At 50.1% G+C, this 14,295-nt stretch overlaps 10 protein-coding genes across 10 annotated transcripts; 3 read left to right on the top strand and 7 right to left on the bottom strand.

Moving 5' to 3' along the window:
• NEMAJ01_0856 (uncharacterized protein) lies at positions 1-1,110 on the top strand (the record flags this gene model as incomplete). Its single annotated transcript, XM_047914694.1, has 1 exon — positions 1-1,110. A coding segment is annotated over one exon (1,110 nt), but the record flags the coding sequence as incomplete, so codon positions are not given.
• Positions 1,111-1,295: 185 nt separating this feature from the next.
• Positions 1,296-2,684, bottom strand: NEMAJ01_0855 (uncharacterized protein; the record flags this gene model as incomplete). Its single annotated transcript, XM_047914693.1, has 1 exon — positions 1,296-2,684. The coding sequence occupies one exon, from the start codon at positions 2,682-2,684 to the stop codon at positions 1,296-1,298; it is 1,389 nt and encodes a 462-aa protein (XP_047770650.1).
• A 183-nt stretch (positions 2,685-2,867) lies between these two features.
• Positions 2,868-4,892, bottom strand: NEMAJ01_0854 (uncharacterized protein; the record flags this gene model as incomplete). The annotated part of the gene is made up of 1 exon (XM_047914692.1): positions 2,868-4,892. The coding sequence occupies one exon, from the start codon at positions 4,890-4,892 to the stop codon at positions 2,868-2,870; it is 2,025 nt and encodes a 674-aa protein (XP_047770649.1).
• A 733-nt stretch (positions 4,893-5,625) lies between these two features.
• Positions 5,626-6,447, bottom strand: NEMAJ01_0853 (uncharacterized protein; the record flags this gene model as incomplete). Its single annotated transcript, XM_047914691.1, has 1 exon — positions 5,626-6,447. One exon carries the CDS (start codon positions 6,445-6,447, stop codon positions 5,626-5,628), a length of 822 nt encoding a protein of 273 aa, XP_047770648.1.
• A 178-nt stretch (positions 6,448-6,625) lies between these two features.
• On the top strand, positions 6,626-7,459 carry NEMAJ01_0852 (uncharacterized protein; the record flags this gene model as incomplete). Its single annotated transcript, XM_047914690.1, has 1 exon — positions 6,626-7,459. One exon carries the CDS (start codon positions 6,626-6,628, stop codon positions 7,457-7,459), a length of 834 nt encoding a protein of 277 aa, XP_047770647.1.
• Positions 7,460-7,892: 433 nt separating this feature from the next.
• NEMAJ01_0851 (uncharacterized protein) lies at positions 7,893-8,897 on the bottom strand (the record flags this gene model as incomplete). Its single annotated transcript, XM_047914689.1, has 1 exon — positions 7,893-8,897. One exon carries the CDS (start codon positions 8,895-8,897, stop codon positions 7,893-7,895), a length of 1,005 nt encoding a protein of 334 aa, XP_047770646.1.
• A 42-nt stretch (positions 8,898-8,939) lies between these two features.
• Positions 8,940-10,136, top strand: NEMAJ01_0850 (solute carrier family 35, member C2; the record flags this gene model as incomplete). The annotated part of the gene is made up of 1 exon (XM_047914688.1): positions 8,940-10,136. One exon carries the CDS (start codon positions 8,940-8,942, stop codon positions 10,134-10,136), a length of 1,197 nt encoding a protein of 398 aa, XP_047770645.1.
• Positions 10,137-10,407: 271 nt separating this feature from the next.
• On the bottom strand, positions 10,408-11,100 carry NEMAJ01_0849 (uncharacterized protein; the record flags this gene model as incomplete). Its single annotated transcript, XM_047914687.1, has 1 exon — positions 10,408-11,100. One exon carries the CDS (start codon positions 11,098-11,100, stop codon positions 10,408-10,410), a length of 693 nt encoding a protein of 230 aa, XP_047770644.1.
• Positions 11,101-11,146: 46 nt separating this feature from the next.
• On the bottom strand, positions 11,147-11,968 carry NEMAJ01_0848 (uncharacterized protein; the record flags this gene model as incomplete). Its single annotated transcript, XM_047914686.1, has 1 exon — positions 11,147-11,968. One exon carries the CDS (start codon positions 11,966-11,968, stop codon positions 11,147-11,149), a length of 822 nt encoding a protein of 273 aa, XP_047770643.1.
• Positions 11,969-12,136: 168 nt separating this feature from the next.
• On the bottom strand, positions 12,137-13,378 carry NEMAJ01_0847 (uncharacterized protein; the record flags this gene model as incomplete). Its single annotated transcript, XM_047914685.1, has 1 exon — positions 12,137-13,378. The coding sequence occupies one exon, from the start codon at positions 13,376-13,378 to the stop codon at positions 12,137-12,139; it is 1,242 nt and encodes a 413-aa protein (XP_047770642.1).
• Positions 13,379-14,295: the final 917 nt, after the last annotated feature.

Genomic DNA, 14,295 nt, shown 5'->3' with positions numbered 1-14,295 from the left:
GAGATTCTTGCGCAGATGAAGCCGCTGGAGGGCAAGGCGCTGAACAAGGCCATACAGACGATTCTAAAGACCACGCACAAGATCGAGCAGCTAAGAAGCCGGCTGCAGATGGTCACCGGATGGGCAGATGAGAGCGGCGCGGAAAGCGACGTCGAGGCGGTGATGAACAGCATACTGTACGCGCACGGGCACACGGTTTACACGGGAAAGGAGGGTGCGCTTCTAGAGTTTGCGTATACGCTGGCGACAGAGGCCGAGCACGCAAACGTGAAGAGCGCAGGGCGGCTGGTGCTTGAGCACCTCCCGCTCGCAGAGGAGGAGCTTGCGCGCGCAGTTCTAGAGAAGCTGGCAGGATTTTTCCCCGACACGGAGAACCTGCTCCCTGGGCAGGAGGACCGGATGGAGCAGCACATCTCGCTCTTTGCAGGGACCCGGCAGAGCAAGGAAAAGCTGCGGATATACGTCTCTGTGCGGGCAGAGGCGATCCTGGTTCTGGCAAAACGATGCAAGCGCCTGGAGGGAGCGTGGAAAATGGTCCTGGGGCTATACAAGAAGATTGACGCGGAAAGCGCGCCCATGGAGAAAGTCCGCGCGCTCGGGCTGGCGGTGCTGAGAACTCTGAAGGGCGAGAGCGAGCTGGGCGACGCGTGCTCGCAGTACGTGCAGAGCATGCGGATGGGAATGCACGACTTTGTGTACGGGCAGATCCTCCTGGGCGCGCTGCAGGCGCTGGAGCAGAGCGAGCGCACCGTGCACGAAATAGAGAAGCTGGCAATATATGCGCTGACGGAGAGCAGGGCGACGGTGCACTCGCTTGAGGGCCTGGGCATAGCCCGGCTTCCTCGGGAGAGGGTGCTGTCTATTCTCGGGAAGATTCGCGCCGAAAAAATCAACGTGACGTCCAGCACGCCCGTGATCAAGCAGATACTGCGTGCCATGAAGCACTCGCGCAAAGACTTGGCTGTGGTGGCAGAGCACATTGAACGGGTGCTGGCTGTGCGCAAGCACAAAGGGCTGGGCGATGTGCTGAAGCATGTCCGGGAGAGCCTTGGCAAGGAAAGGCCCGAGCAGGGCGTAGAGGAGCAGGCAAGCCTGGAAAAGACCCTGTAAAAGCGCCGCGCAAATACAGAATATTAATAAAAGAAGTCTTATGAAATGCGCAGGGGCCTGCCTGGGCGCGGCCAGCGGCTATAAAGCATGCGTGCTCGTAGAATGCAAAGTGCATTTTTATTTTTAAAAGATGCAATAGATCCTATGCTTGCTTATTGGTATCCTAAGCGCCCGCAAGCTTAAATCTATCTGGGGAGGCGTGCCCGGGCCCTAAGCGGCCTGCGGCAACCTGTGAAAGTGAATGTGTTAAAGCCGTGTTTGAGGGTGTGCTTAAGCGCGTACATGGCACCTGCCACGACAGCACCCCACAAAATGCTGCTGGTTGCGACCGAGGTCAGCGAAATAAATATAACAAATGCGAAAGTGCCCCACCCCTCCTGGACTGCCGACAGGCTTGACTGAAAAATAATGTTCAGCCCCAGGCACAAAAACAGCAAATCTAGCACAACAAACGGAATGTAGAACAGATACTTGTATCCCGTGATGGTGACTAGGCCAAGCGCGCCCGCAAACAGGAGCGTGTCGATCTTTGATCGAGAGCCTGCCTCGTACACCGCAATTGTCGAGGAGGGCAAAACATATGTGGTGCACCCCAAAAACATTGACATTGCGTTGGAGAGCCCGTTTGCCAGCAGCTCCTTGCGCACATGCGTGCTTTCCCCAGTCCGGGCCTTGGTAGACGGGAAGTTGATGGGAAACTGCAAGAGGTTTAGCGCGGATATTTTTGCAATCGCAGGCAGCTGCCGCACAATCTCCTGCTTCTGGATTTTCGAAAAAGCCACGGAGGGGATCTTCATGGAAATAGGCTTGCGGGGGTTGCACAGAAGCCACCCGCTGCTCACCAGAGAAGAAAGACTCATCCTGCACGCCCAGGCGCAGAGATAGAATGCAGCCGTGAAAAGCACCCCGATCCACAGCACGCTGTACTGGGGCACCGCCGGGGCGCGCTCTCTGCACACAAAGCAGAAAATCGTCAGGCAGACCCCGACTGAGTTGAACGCCGCCGAAATTGCCCAGCTAGGAACGTTAGACACCTTTATGTTTTCAAGGCGGTCGTTTGCATAAAACACACACAGAATCCCAATAGATACAAACAGCGCCTTGGAGGCGGCAGACGGTATTTTGTGTATGGCGCGGTCCGCGCGCAGAGCGCGCAGCGCAAAAAACCCTGCACTTGTGAGCATGGCAGACAGCGCGGTGCACGCAAAAAGAGTGGAGAAGAGCTTGGGGGCAGGCACGCTTTTTGCCAGCGCGCAGTGCAGCCCCTGTATGTACAAAAAGGACTCTGATATAGGAGAAGACATGACTCCTGAGGTGTGCGAGGAAAACGCAAAAAACATAATCTGTGAAATACAAGAGGCTGCCACAAATAGGACAGTGCTGGTAAAGCGTGTGTTTGCGTCAGAAAACGGGGCCTTGCTGGAGAACATTTTCTCTCCAACAGTCATAACATACATAAGATAAAGAACTGTGCCAAAAAAAACAACAGGACATTTATAGAGTAACGCTTTTGCACTTTTGGCGAGAGTACGTATATAGCTATTTAGCTTCTCCTTTTCTATGCTGTTTTCCATAATACTTAAAATTTTTTATCGTCTTTTATTTATTTTCATTCGGGGCATTGCTGATCGTCTGCATGGTTGGTGCACACAGAAAATAAAAACACGGGGCAAAAAATACCCAGAAAAGATGCGCGAGCAGAGTGAGTTTTTGTGCATTAAAAACATTCTGATCTATAGAAAGTGCGCAGATGGCCCCTATTTATCTGCATCCTGCTCTTTTACCAGCTGCCTGGCCTCGTCCATATGCTTCTTTGTGTAGGACAGATAGCTCTTTGCAATCGCGGCGTCGTCTCCCTTTAGGCCAACAGACAGAGTCCTAAAGAACTCGAGGTTTTCCTTTTTCTGCAGGCCTGCAGCAAGCCTTTCCAGGGTAGGCGCTGAGCCGCTCGTGTTTTTCGCGGGCTTTTTGGCGTCTTCTGTGCTGTTAAGCACCTTTTTGAAGGCGTTCTTTGCCATAGTCTCAAGCACGGGCGAAGTTTCTATGTTCTTTTTGTGCTCTTGGCTAAGAATTGCGCTGTATATGAACGACCGGATGGCGCCTTCCCTGCTTCTTTGCTTCGACAAGACGATGCTGTAGTAGTTGGCGGCGGCGGCCATAGCCTTCGTGCCAGCCAGCGCCACAGACAGGAACTGTTCTATGTGTGTGGCCTTGTCGCTTTTCTGGATGGTCTTTTCTTCTTCTTTAAGCTTTCGCAGGAAGACTTCTATCTTTGCAAGAAGCGCAGCAACAATCTCCACAAACTTCTCGTTGTTCACAAACAAGCTTGTGCACACTACGTTTTCCTCTTTTGACGGATCCTGCATTTCGGGCGAAAACACACAGTCATTGAAGATGAGACCCGTGCTTATTTTTTTTATGGAGGCCTCTACCGAGTCTTTAGAGAGCTTGGCGCTTGCGTTTTTCTGGACGTCGATGAGCTTGTACATAACCCCGTCAAAGACAGCAGTGTGCAAAGAAACCGACAGAAGGCTCTTCAGGTTCAAGAAGTACTTTTTCGTAGTCTCGTCCTTTATCATGAACATGGAGTCTACAACTTTAGAGTCGCTGAAAAACATCTCCTCGTTGCTCGCGTCTCTGCTCCAGTGCGTGCCAATGTAGGAAACAATGTTTTTCTTGATTGCCTCTGGAATTTCTTTGTTTACCCAAAGCAAATGGTCAAGCCGGCCGCCTATGTTTGATAGTTTTGCGGCTTTCTCCCCGTTGTACCGGAATATGCTCTCCAGTGCGAGCATCGCCTCTAGCATCTTGTCCTCCTTTTCCTTGTTTGCAGCTTTTGAGTAGACACTCTGAAGCTCCTTCCGGATGCACTGGATGCTTTCTGCCAGCTTGGCAGAGTCCAGAGCCTTGGAAAGAGGCTCTTTTTTGCCGCCCTTCTTCTCTGCGTCTGCCTGCTGGGCCTTTAGCGCTGTGCAGACAAGAACTTTCCACATCTTGTTCACCGCGTCTATCTCCTCGACGATAGACTTTCCTGCTATGTTGACAATGCCTTCCAAGCACTTTATCGAGTTCAGCGCCAAGTCTGCCAGCTCGTGCGCTTTTCCATACTGCAGCCTGTTTTTGCTGGCCTTGCTTTCGAGCAGGTTCACCTTTTTCTGCAGAGCGTCGCTGGAGTATACGGCTGGGAATTTGGACTTCAAAAATACTTTGGTGTCCAAATGAACTCCTAGATTTGCGTACGAAGAAATAAGTGTCATTGCCGAAAGGTCTGGGAGAGGCTCTTTGTTTTTTTTCCCGTGGTTTGGAACAGCTGTGTGCGCGCAGTCTGTGCCTTTGTAGTAGGGCATGCGAATTTCCGTTTGCACTTTGGTCTTTAAGTCCTTCTTTGGGGTTTTCTTCTTTTTTTTGCTAGAGGCCGCAGGAGACTTTTCCTTCTTCTCTTCCTTAGAGGCTGCACCCAAGCCTAGGCCAAATAGCAAGCCGCTCAAAGGCTCCGATTCGCCGGCCTCGGCACTAGCGCCAGCTTCTTCTGTGCCTTCCGCCTTTTCTGAATTCGGCGTTTCTGTAGGTGCGCTGCTTGTAGGCTCCGCCGCAGCTTCTGTCTGTGCGGCAGGCTTGCTCTTACTGCCTTTCGCAGCTGAAGCGCCTTTTTGGGAGCTTGCTGCCCCCTTTGGCGTGCTTTTATTGCTAAGAATGACATATCGCACGATAATGCACATGGCAAGCAGGAGAAAGGCCACTGAAAACACAATTGTTAACTTTTCTTTTTTTCCCAACTTCATTAATTAAATTTCTGTTTCGTTTGAGTTATTATATGTGAAAAGCGTATGTTTGATGTAAAAATTATTGGGCAGCAGACCATCTTAAAAAAAGCAGATCATCAGAATTAATTTCGGGGGGAATCCGGGAGTGCCATTTTCTGATCATGCCGCGCTCCTCCATCTGCGCCATGGCCATGGCTAAATCTTGCTTGCACTGAAACACAGCCAGCGCCACACACCAAAATACCCCTAGAAAAGAGTCTTGCCCCGATAAAGGGGCGCCCGCCAGAGGCAGGCTTGCAAGGCCTCTGAGCAATAGGCAGTATAGCTTTTCTAGAGTCGGCTTGGCCTTTCTCGCAGATGCAACGCTTGGCAGCCTGCTGCTCTTTTGAAATCTGTTTCAAACAAAGTGATTTTATGCAGAAAATTGTTTAGACGCAGAGGCGTTTTCTGTCCGCCTGGCGCGCGCAGCCGAGCGCTGGTGCTGTACAGAGCCGCTGGTGCTCTATAAAGACGCAGCAGCACAAAGAGCGCGCCTGCTGGCCTTGAGGCAAATCGAAAGCCCCTGCATTTCGCTGCTAGGCCAATGGCGCTGCTTTGCAGCCTGCATATAAAAGAAACTCGAAATTTAACCCTATGTCTTTATTGTGTTATGCCTGCGCAAGCCTGCACGCTACGCAGGGTGCACCCATTCAGCAGAACAACACCCCCACGCAAGCAGGATTTGTGCTTTGCGCATAGCACGAAGCAACACCTAGTACTGCACTTTAAACTCGTAAAAGTATCGGCTCAAGTTTTTATAATTGCATATGCTTACGTGTTTCTTTTTGGCAAAGAAGCTTGAAGAGTTGCTTTCAACAAGAAAGCCGTAGTATTCAGAAAAAGCCTGCTCCAGCTCGGCCTGCGCGTCCTTCTCCATAAACCCCAGCGCGTTGTGGGGCATCTTCCCCGAGCTCTCTGCCTCCTTGCACTGCAAAAGCATGTGATCTGCATGCGGAGCCGGGGTCTTTTCCCGGACAAGCTCCATCCATATGTGGTCTTTTCCTGCAAACGTGTCCCTTTCAAGGAGGGGGCGCGCGTTTTTTGCAAACACGGGGCCCATTTCTGTGTTTTTGAGCTCTTTTATAGAGTTTTTGGAAATCTCCGCAACCTCCTTTAGAATGGTCTTGTATCTGTGCATATACCCCTTGATGATGGAAAGCCCGCTTGAGTGCATGTATGGTATCGAAAGATTGTACTGCCGGCTCATGTTTGCGCAGTACTCCTGGCACGGCTTTGTCTTGGTCTTCCATATCCACAGGAACGCGTTTTTTATCTGGTGCAGCGTCCGCTGCTTCTTTCCAGTGCGCGCCTGCCCATTTGCGTTGAGGCATAGCTCGGCCTCCATGGCCGCCAGCTCCTCGCCAATTTCCTGAAATGTCTTTGCACGCAGGCCTGTCTCTGCGCACATGGAGATGTACATGGTTTCGTCAATGTCCATTTCCTGTATCCACATGAAAAGAGATAGTGGGCAAGCCTTCTTTGCCCTCTTGGGCACATGATTTTTTTTCTCTATTTTTTTCTTCTCTGCTTGCATCTGTATGGCAAAAAAATGGACATCTATTCCTAGATATAGTCTATTTATCAGAGTGATGTGTGCGCATGGCCTCACAGAATAAGCAAGCTGTTTCACACAAAAATAGCAAATCTTCAAATATCACGTGAAACATTGTCAGAAATATAATATAAATATTATATATTCGCCCGAGCATCACATGATCATCACAGCAAACACTATAATACTTCTTGTTGTGTGCTTTGGAATCCACAGAGCCGAGGTCTGTCAGGACAAAAGATTCAACATTCTGCAGAACAAGAACAACAAAGCGTATCTCGACCCATACAAGTTCCGGTCCTGGCCCAAGGACAGCGCCGGGATGCAGAATGCCGACAGCATATGCCCAAGGGGCTACACGTGCCTTCCCAACTACATAGAGCCTCCAGTCGACAGGCCGAAAAAGCCCACGCCGCCTCCCCCCCAGGTGAAGAACTCCAAGTACCGTGCGAGCGCATATGCGCCAACAACCCCCCCGGGCGCAGGGTGCTTGGGCCTTGACGAGTATGACGAGGTGGCAATGCAGTCTTCGCAGACCCAGCTGTATCTGGGCTCGTGCGAAGAGTGCACGGGCACCGCCCAGACAAAGCCCAAAAACGTAGCCATGGTGTATACCTCATTCAACAGCCCCGATGCAAAGTGGAAGCTTATTCCTGTGGGCAAAAACTGCACTATCAAGAACCTGGCCTCAGGCATGTACCTTAGCGTGTGCAAGGACTGCGGGCCCTCCACCTTCAACATGCCTTTGGCTGCGCTTTTTAGAGAGACCATCGACAAAAACACAAACGACGAAATGTGGATTGTGACCAGAAAGATAAATGGAACGTATGTTTTCAAGTCTGCCAGCACTGGCGGATACTTGGGGGTCTGCGAAAAGTGCTTTGCCCAAAGCAGCACAATCAGCTCCCCTGCCTCTGTATTTACTACATCACCCGATGCCAGCTTCATTGCCTGGTCTATAAATATAGATGCCAAAACCGGAAAATACTCATAATTTGCGCGTCAGCGCGTTTGGCTGCGCTGTCCCCATAAATAAAGTTTTTGCTTACTTTCAGCTCTTTCCAGGCCCAGCACACGCCGTGCAAAGCCCTGCCGGCATGCTCGCCTCCTTGGGTTATTCTACCTTGTGTTCGCGCTTAGAATGGATGATTTATTTTATATAGCCTCTGCCTGCCCCCATTGGTTTTAAACGCGTGAAGTGCGCTTTGTTTTCGGGGCCAGGGCTTCGGGTATTTATTTTTGCAGCTGCAAAAGAGCGCGTGCTTTTCTTCAAACACCTGCCCAGCCTCTGCCTCTGCGCTAAGGGACCCTTGGCGCGCCCGTGCATTAATATTAATATCCGGGCGGCAGCACTCCTTCTGCGCGCCCCCTCTGCCGCAGCGCGCGGAGGCAGAGCCCAAGATGGGCGGCCGCGCCGGAAAAAAGAGCTATTTGTATCTAATCGACGAGACGCCAACAGCCAAAATAGGCAGAAGGATGTTGTCGTTCATGTGCGCATAGAACTCTCCCAAGCCTAGCACAAAGTACATCCAGAGCGGATAGTCCACGCCCATGGCACTCAGCACGCACTTGGCCAAGATGCCTCCGACTATGCTGCCAAGCTTGCTTTTGTGCGTGTTCGGAGACTTTGGGAAGAAGCACGAGACCGCGTCGACTATGCCCAGCGAGGACAGCACAAAAAGAGTCCGCGCCCTGTCTCCGGAAAGCCCCTCGAGCACGAAGAGGAACGCTGCCACCAGGAGAATGTGCGAAACAATTCCTTTCCGGTCTTTTTCCGTGAGAAACGAGGAAAGAAGATCTCGCTCGCTTATGTTGTACGCGCGCTCGGCAACTTTCATTATCTGCGAAAAGGCATGCATTAAAAATAGAATGCAGACAGAATGCACCCGCAGCAAGTCTTGGGGAAATATGTAGTAGTACAGGAAAATCCCAAGATGCAAAAACTTTCTCTTCGCGTTTGCTGAAGAGTTTGCCCGGAAAAGGAGCCTCAGCCCGAGAACACACATAAGGATAAAGTACGCGCTCTGCATCCACAGAAGCAGCCCCCGGGGCGTTTTTATGTCTGCAAACAGCGACTTTATCCCGTACATCCCAACGCGATGCATGCAGCAGGCGAGCGACGCCCTCTGATTTCGCGCCAGCAAAGTGTAGAAAATCTCCCCAGAGATCTGCGTTCTCTGCATAACCCAGTGGATGGCGCCAAAGCACGCAAAAGCCTCGCTCTTTGTCAGATCCTGTGCGAACGGGAATACAAGAACCCCGCACACGAAAAGATGTGCGCAGTGCTGGAAAAGCGAGCCCATTGGCCGAGCCAGCTCAAGAGAAATAAGCGCAAGAACTGCCTTATCAAACAGCGCTGCGCCCCTCACTGACTCGCGCTTTTTTGCAGCGCCTGTGTGGCTTGTTTGTCCCGAGCTTTCTGTTTGAAACATATGTTTTACTAACAAATAAAGAAGAAATCGCTCTGTATATAAATGAACACGCAAGAACTTCTGGGCGTAGGCGCATGCATGGGCTTTTTCTTCTCCTCCTCGCTAGGCATGACCTTCTTCACTTCGCACTTCCTCTCCCAAACCGGATACAATTTTAAGTTTCCCCTGTTTTACTTTTCTCTCCACCATCTTACCCACTTTGTGCTATCTGCGTTTTGCATCTGGTACTTCAAAAAACAAGTTTTGCACGAGCAAGTTATCGAGTCTCCGCTGCCGTACATAATGCGAGAAAAGATAGGCTCCCCCCTCGAGGCTCCGCTCAAAAAAGAAAAGCCCGAAAACACGCTGGAGACTCTTTCCGCAAACACAAACAGCGCGCTGCGCCCGATACTTTGCTTTCTCAGCGACATTGGTGCGTTCAACGTGTGGATTGTGGTCTGCTGCTTCATTGGGTCGATCGACAGCGGGTTCTCTGGGAAGGCGCTGACGCGAATATCTCTCCCCGTCTACACCATGCTTAAGTCCACTACGCCGGTGTTTATTCTGTTTGCTCGCTTTGTCTTCCAGCTGGAGCGCCCGTCTATCACACTGATTGTTATTATTTGCATGATTGCCTCGGGCATTTCTCTGGCTGCGAAAAGCGAGGCCATGGGGTTTGACGCCAAGTACGGCCTCATGACCCTTGGCGCGTGCGTCATGGCCGGCTTCAGATGGGGGTTTTTAGAGTACTTCATAAAACACAGCATAAAAAAAAACAAGAGCATTCTGCACAGCCTCTCCGTGCTGTCTCTTCTTTCCGGGCTTTTTCTGCTCGCCGGGTTCTTTCTGTTTGAGGGGCCCATAGGCCTCTTCAACTTCTGCGCGCAAAAGTCTGCAGGGGCTGCTGCACAGTGCTTGCTCCTGATAGTGGCCACAGGGGCTATTGGCTTTTTCGGGTGCTTGGCAGAGTTTCTAGTTATTTCTAAAACAAACGTAATGGTTTCCTCTGTGGTTATTATCATTAAGGAAATCGTGATCCTGTGCATTTCGGTGCACCAGCACAGTCTAACGCTCACGTCAGTCAACATTTTTGGCCTGGCGCTCTCAATAGTCGGAATATTTCTGTTTACCTTCCGGTCGGTTCTCTTCCCTGAGGCTGCAGCACTCTCCTCTGTCGACGAAAAAGCGCTGGAGAGCGCATACACCACGCACAGAGTCGTGCAATCCCCCGAAAAAACACCAGTGACCGTGCCCTCCTAAACAGGCGGCGCAGGTCTGCTTCCATTGTAAATAAATGGGCATGCTTTGTATTGCATAAAGATGCGCTGGGCCAAAAACACGTAAGTGCAGATAGACGGCCAATTACTGTTTATTTGCACGGATATTTTTACACTTTTCACAAGCTTGCCCCTCTGCTCTAGCTAAGCACAAGCATAGGTCTTCTGCAAGCACACTGTGCTCTGCACGGCTTTCGCGGAAAGCGCTTTCTATGCGGCCCGTCTGCAGCAGACGAGCCTACCCGCGGCTTCGCTCACGCCTCTACATGCCACAGCTCGATCCGGCTGATTTTAAACCTCTCCCGGTGGCTCAGCGTGTCGTTGTTGAACGTCTCCACCCCGTGGGACTCCCCCTGCTGAAGGCTTTTTTCAAACTGCAAGCCAAACCTGCCGTTTCCGCACCCGAACGCCAAATACTCTTTTTTGGCTATGATGTACATGCGCCGATTTTCTATAGATTTTGCGCTGTATATGTTTAGTATTGCATTGGAGCCCTTGCTCATGTCCTGGGCCCTGGGCGTTTTAAACCTAAACAAAGCAGTGTCTATTGTTCCGTACGACGCCTTCTCAAACCGCAAAGGCTCAAAAAACACGGCACCGAACACCCTTTCATACTCCTCCTGCGTGCCAAAGTCCTCAAGCACAGAAAGAATAAAACACCCCTTTTGGGGCCCGTTCTTTGCGTTCCGCATTAGCGTGTTGAGCGAGTACCCGTGCATCTCCGAAGAGTACACAAGAGACCACTCGCCCGAGCCAGGAACCAGCGTGTCCACAACGCCCAGGCGAAGCTTTTGGATCATGGTGTGTGTCATTGTGTGAGACCGAGCAGCCTCGCCCATGTATGTCAAATGCTTTTTCTGCGCTGTGTCTTGGGCGAAGTCCCCTGCGCCTCTGTCGATTATTTCTAGCAACCTTGAAGGAATGTGCTCTCCTGGGCCTCCTTTCATTTAGTTTTTGTAAAATGATTTCACTCTTATTCTTATTTTTAGAAATTTATTGATTAATTTTCGTAAAGATCCTACTTATCATTGATTTGGAAAAATCCTCCTTGGTCACCACCAGCGGCATTGGGTTGAACTGCAACGCTTCAACCCGCTTTCCCAGCACGCATGTTGCAGCTTCGCCTAAGTAGCACATTGAAATCACGTAATCTTTGCTGAAAGGCACCTTCAGCGGAACACTTTTCCTTCTGTGCGCCTTTATGTTTATGGGATTCTGCACGTCCAGCATGAAAAAGTAGAACATGTCAATCGCTACTACGGCTTCTTCAATCTTCAGCTCTCCTCGGAAAAAGCTGTTCATTTTTTTTCGAACGATGGGCATGTGGTTGAAGTCCTCTGTGTACCCATGCATCTTGTACAGGTGGTCCATGGATTCGGACAGGTCGAGCGCAAGGTTTTTGAACCCGAACAAAAACGGGTTCGCTATCTTCGACGACATCCACCGCGCCAGCATCATTGCTATTGGCGAATCGCTCAGGTCCAGGTGGTCTGACTGTTGTTTGTTCATGTATATTATTGGTTCGTCATCAGAGGCCTGAGAGATCTCATCGCTTTCCTTTTCTACATTAGGGAAGAAAAGCCTCAGAGTTTTTTTTCCACCTGGCCTTCTGCCTCTGCACACCTCCTTGAGAATTTCCGAGAAGTTCGTCTTGAACGTCTCGACGTTTTCGGAAATTGCCCTTTCCTTCCGCTCGCACAGCCTTCTTGCGTTCAAAACGCACCCAAACAGAGCCAGCCCCATAAGAACCAAATGGGCCAGAGTCTCCAAGGCCCTCCCTCCCTTCACTTTCCGCTGCTTATGCTCGTCAGACATGAAGAGAATTGCAGAAAATAAAACTTTTAAAACAGCGCTGCTCTGCCAAGAACACGCCCACGGCTCCGGCCGCGCGGTCTTTCTCCAAACATACACACCAATATACATGTTTTTAATAACCTTTATTCAGCTTTCTTTTTTCGCACATGTTTTCCATAGCCTTCACACTTAAACAAAAATCTGCTTAATAAGACTTTCTTTCTTTTTAAGGTTCTCCAGAATTTTTTCCAGATTGCTCTCATCATGCGGGCTTGGGTCTACGACCTTAGATGTGAAAAGCATGAATCGCACTGGATTTAAATGTTTTCGGACTGTTTCAATTCCAACCGGCTCGCTTGGAGACAAGTTCTTGGCCATTCCAAACGCAATTGCTGAGGTTATTGCAGCTATCTTGTTTGCTGCAATTTGCTGCTCCTGTGCCACGCTCTTGAAAGACTCCGCCGCATCGACTTTTGCATCTTTCTCATATTCCAGGTTGTCCATGTCCAAAGACAAGTACAAAACAACATTTACCATATTAGAGTACCCAAGCGAAAAGTATGGGTGCAGGGAGCCGTTGGTTGCGCCATCGAAGAAGGCTCTGGAAAGCTTCTTTGAGAACTCCTTTTTGTCATCAGACACTATCCCCCGCTTCTCAAGGAATCTCTCTGAATCGTCGTTTTTTTCTATGTATTGTCTGAACGACTCTTCTCCTAGGTGCCCGGGCGCAATAAACTCGTATATAATGTCTGCCAAGTCATTAACAGCCTCTTCAGACGGCTCCATTCCTGTGTATCTGTAGTCTTTGTTTCCCATCATATCCTGGATAAATGACAGAATCATTGGCGTTACCTTCTTTACAAGCTCTCTCTGCTCTGGGTGCGCTCCCAGTTTGCTGTAGTAATCGTAAAGAGAACGCTTAACGAAGTTTTCGGATGAGTCCTCCCAATCCTCGTTTGTGAAAACAGGAGTTCCTTCGGTAACCTTGAGATATTCTTTCAGCATTTCTTTCTTTTCTGCCGGATATTTCTTCTCTATCTCGCTCTGGCGTTTCGAAAATACATTCCACAGTGTGAAGAATACATCAATGTTTGGGAACGCAAAAGTTAAATGATGTTCTTTGTTTCTTGGGACATGAATCGGGCGGTGACTTTCATTTTTGTCTATAGCCATGTCTAGGTGGCTTGCCTTTTCTTTCTGGGCATCTGTGGGCTTGAACTTGTCGGACTTCTGCATGAAGGCTACGTCGTCAGCTCCCCCAAGCCTCCATGAGTAAAACATGGTTCCCATTGTTTTGTCTTCCACTGCGTAGAACTTGTAGAAGACGCTTCCGATTACATATGCCAAAGCTAATGCAGCTACTGAAACTCCAATGCTGCTGTAAAGCATTTTTTTTGTGGTCTTTGCTCTTACTGTTGTTTGTGTTTGCATTTGCTAGGGGATAAAAAAATATTTATTTATTTGTCTGCAGAAGTGTTATATTTTCCAAACTTTTCTGCCAGCATATCTATTCGCCTGCTTAATCTGTGCTTTAGAGCGCTCCTTGATCCGATGCGCCCCCTCGGGTTTGGGCTTTTTTCAGACTCCTTGTGGTTCCACAGGGGTGGATCTCGGAGTAATTGGTCTTTTTTGTGTCTCTGTAGTTTGTGCACACATTCACCAACCAGCGCGCTTTGGCGCCTGGCCGCCCTCCACACTCTCTGCGCTTCTGGGGGCATCGCCTTTTTGTGTGATTTGTGCTCTGCAAAGCTCCCCAGACCCACCCTCGCACGAGATCTTTTTATCAGTTTTGTTTTGATAAACGATCTAAATCTTTGGCTCTTTGGCTTTTTGGAAGCACCCCCGTCTTGGCCTTGGCGTGCGATTGTGCTTTGCCACAAGGCGCTACAGATGCTCAGATTCAGATAAACCCCTCCAAAAACCCGCCCCTGTGCCTCCTTCCTCCCAAGAAGCGCACAGCCCGCGCGCTCTTTTTCGCCTTTATTTCCGCCTGCTTGGGCGCACCTATGCTAGCGCGCCAGCTCTGCAATAAAATACGCAAGCAATGTGCGTGCATACATTGGCTATATAGCTGCCCCACGCCGCCCAGTGAATCGCCCACGCTGCTCTTTCTTTTGCCAGCACCCACTCTGCTGCACCGCCGAAGCTTTCCGGCTCTTCAGCCCCCACTGCTGGTTTTCTCACACAGCCATTTCTAATCAATGGTATTTTCTCTTTTATAGCACTGCTACCGGGCCCATTTAGTCTCCTCGCATAGCATGCCGTGAATGTGTGGCCCTGTTTTCCGCATGTGTAGCATCTCTTAATAGGGGCTTGGCTGCTCTCGCGGAGCTTTGCTTCCGCTTCCG

Source organism: Nematocida major, assembly GCF_021653875.1.
Source record: "Nematocida major strain JUm2507 chromosome Unknown 2389, whole genome shotgun sequence".
Taxonomy (NCBI): domain Eukaryota; kingdom Fungi; phylum Microsporidia; genus Nematocida; species Nematocida major.
This window is presented reverse-complemented; position numbering and strand designations above follow the sequence as displayed.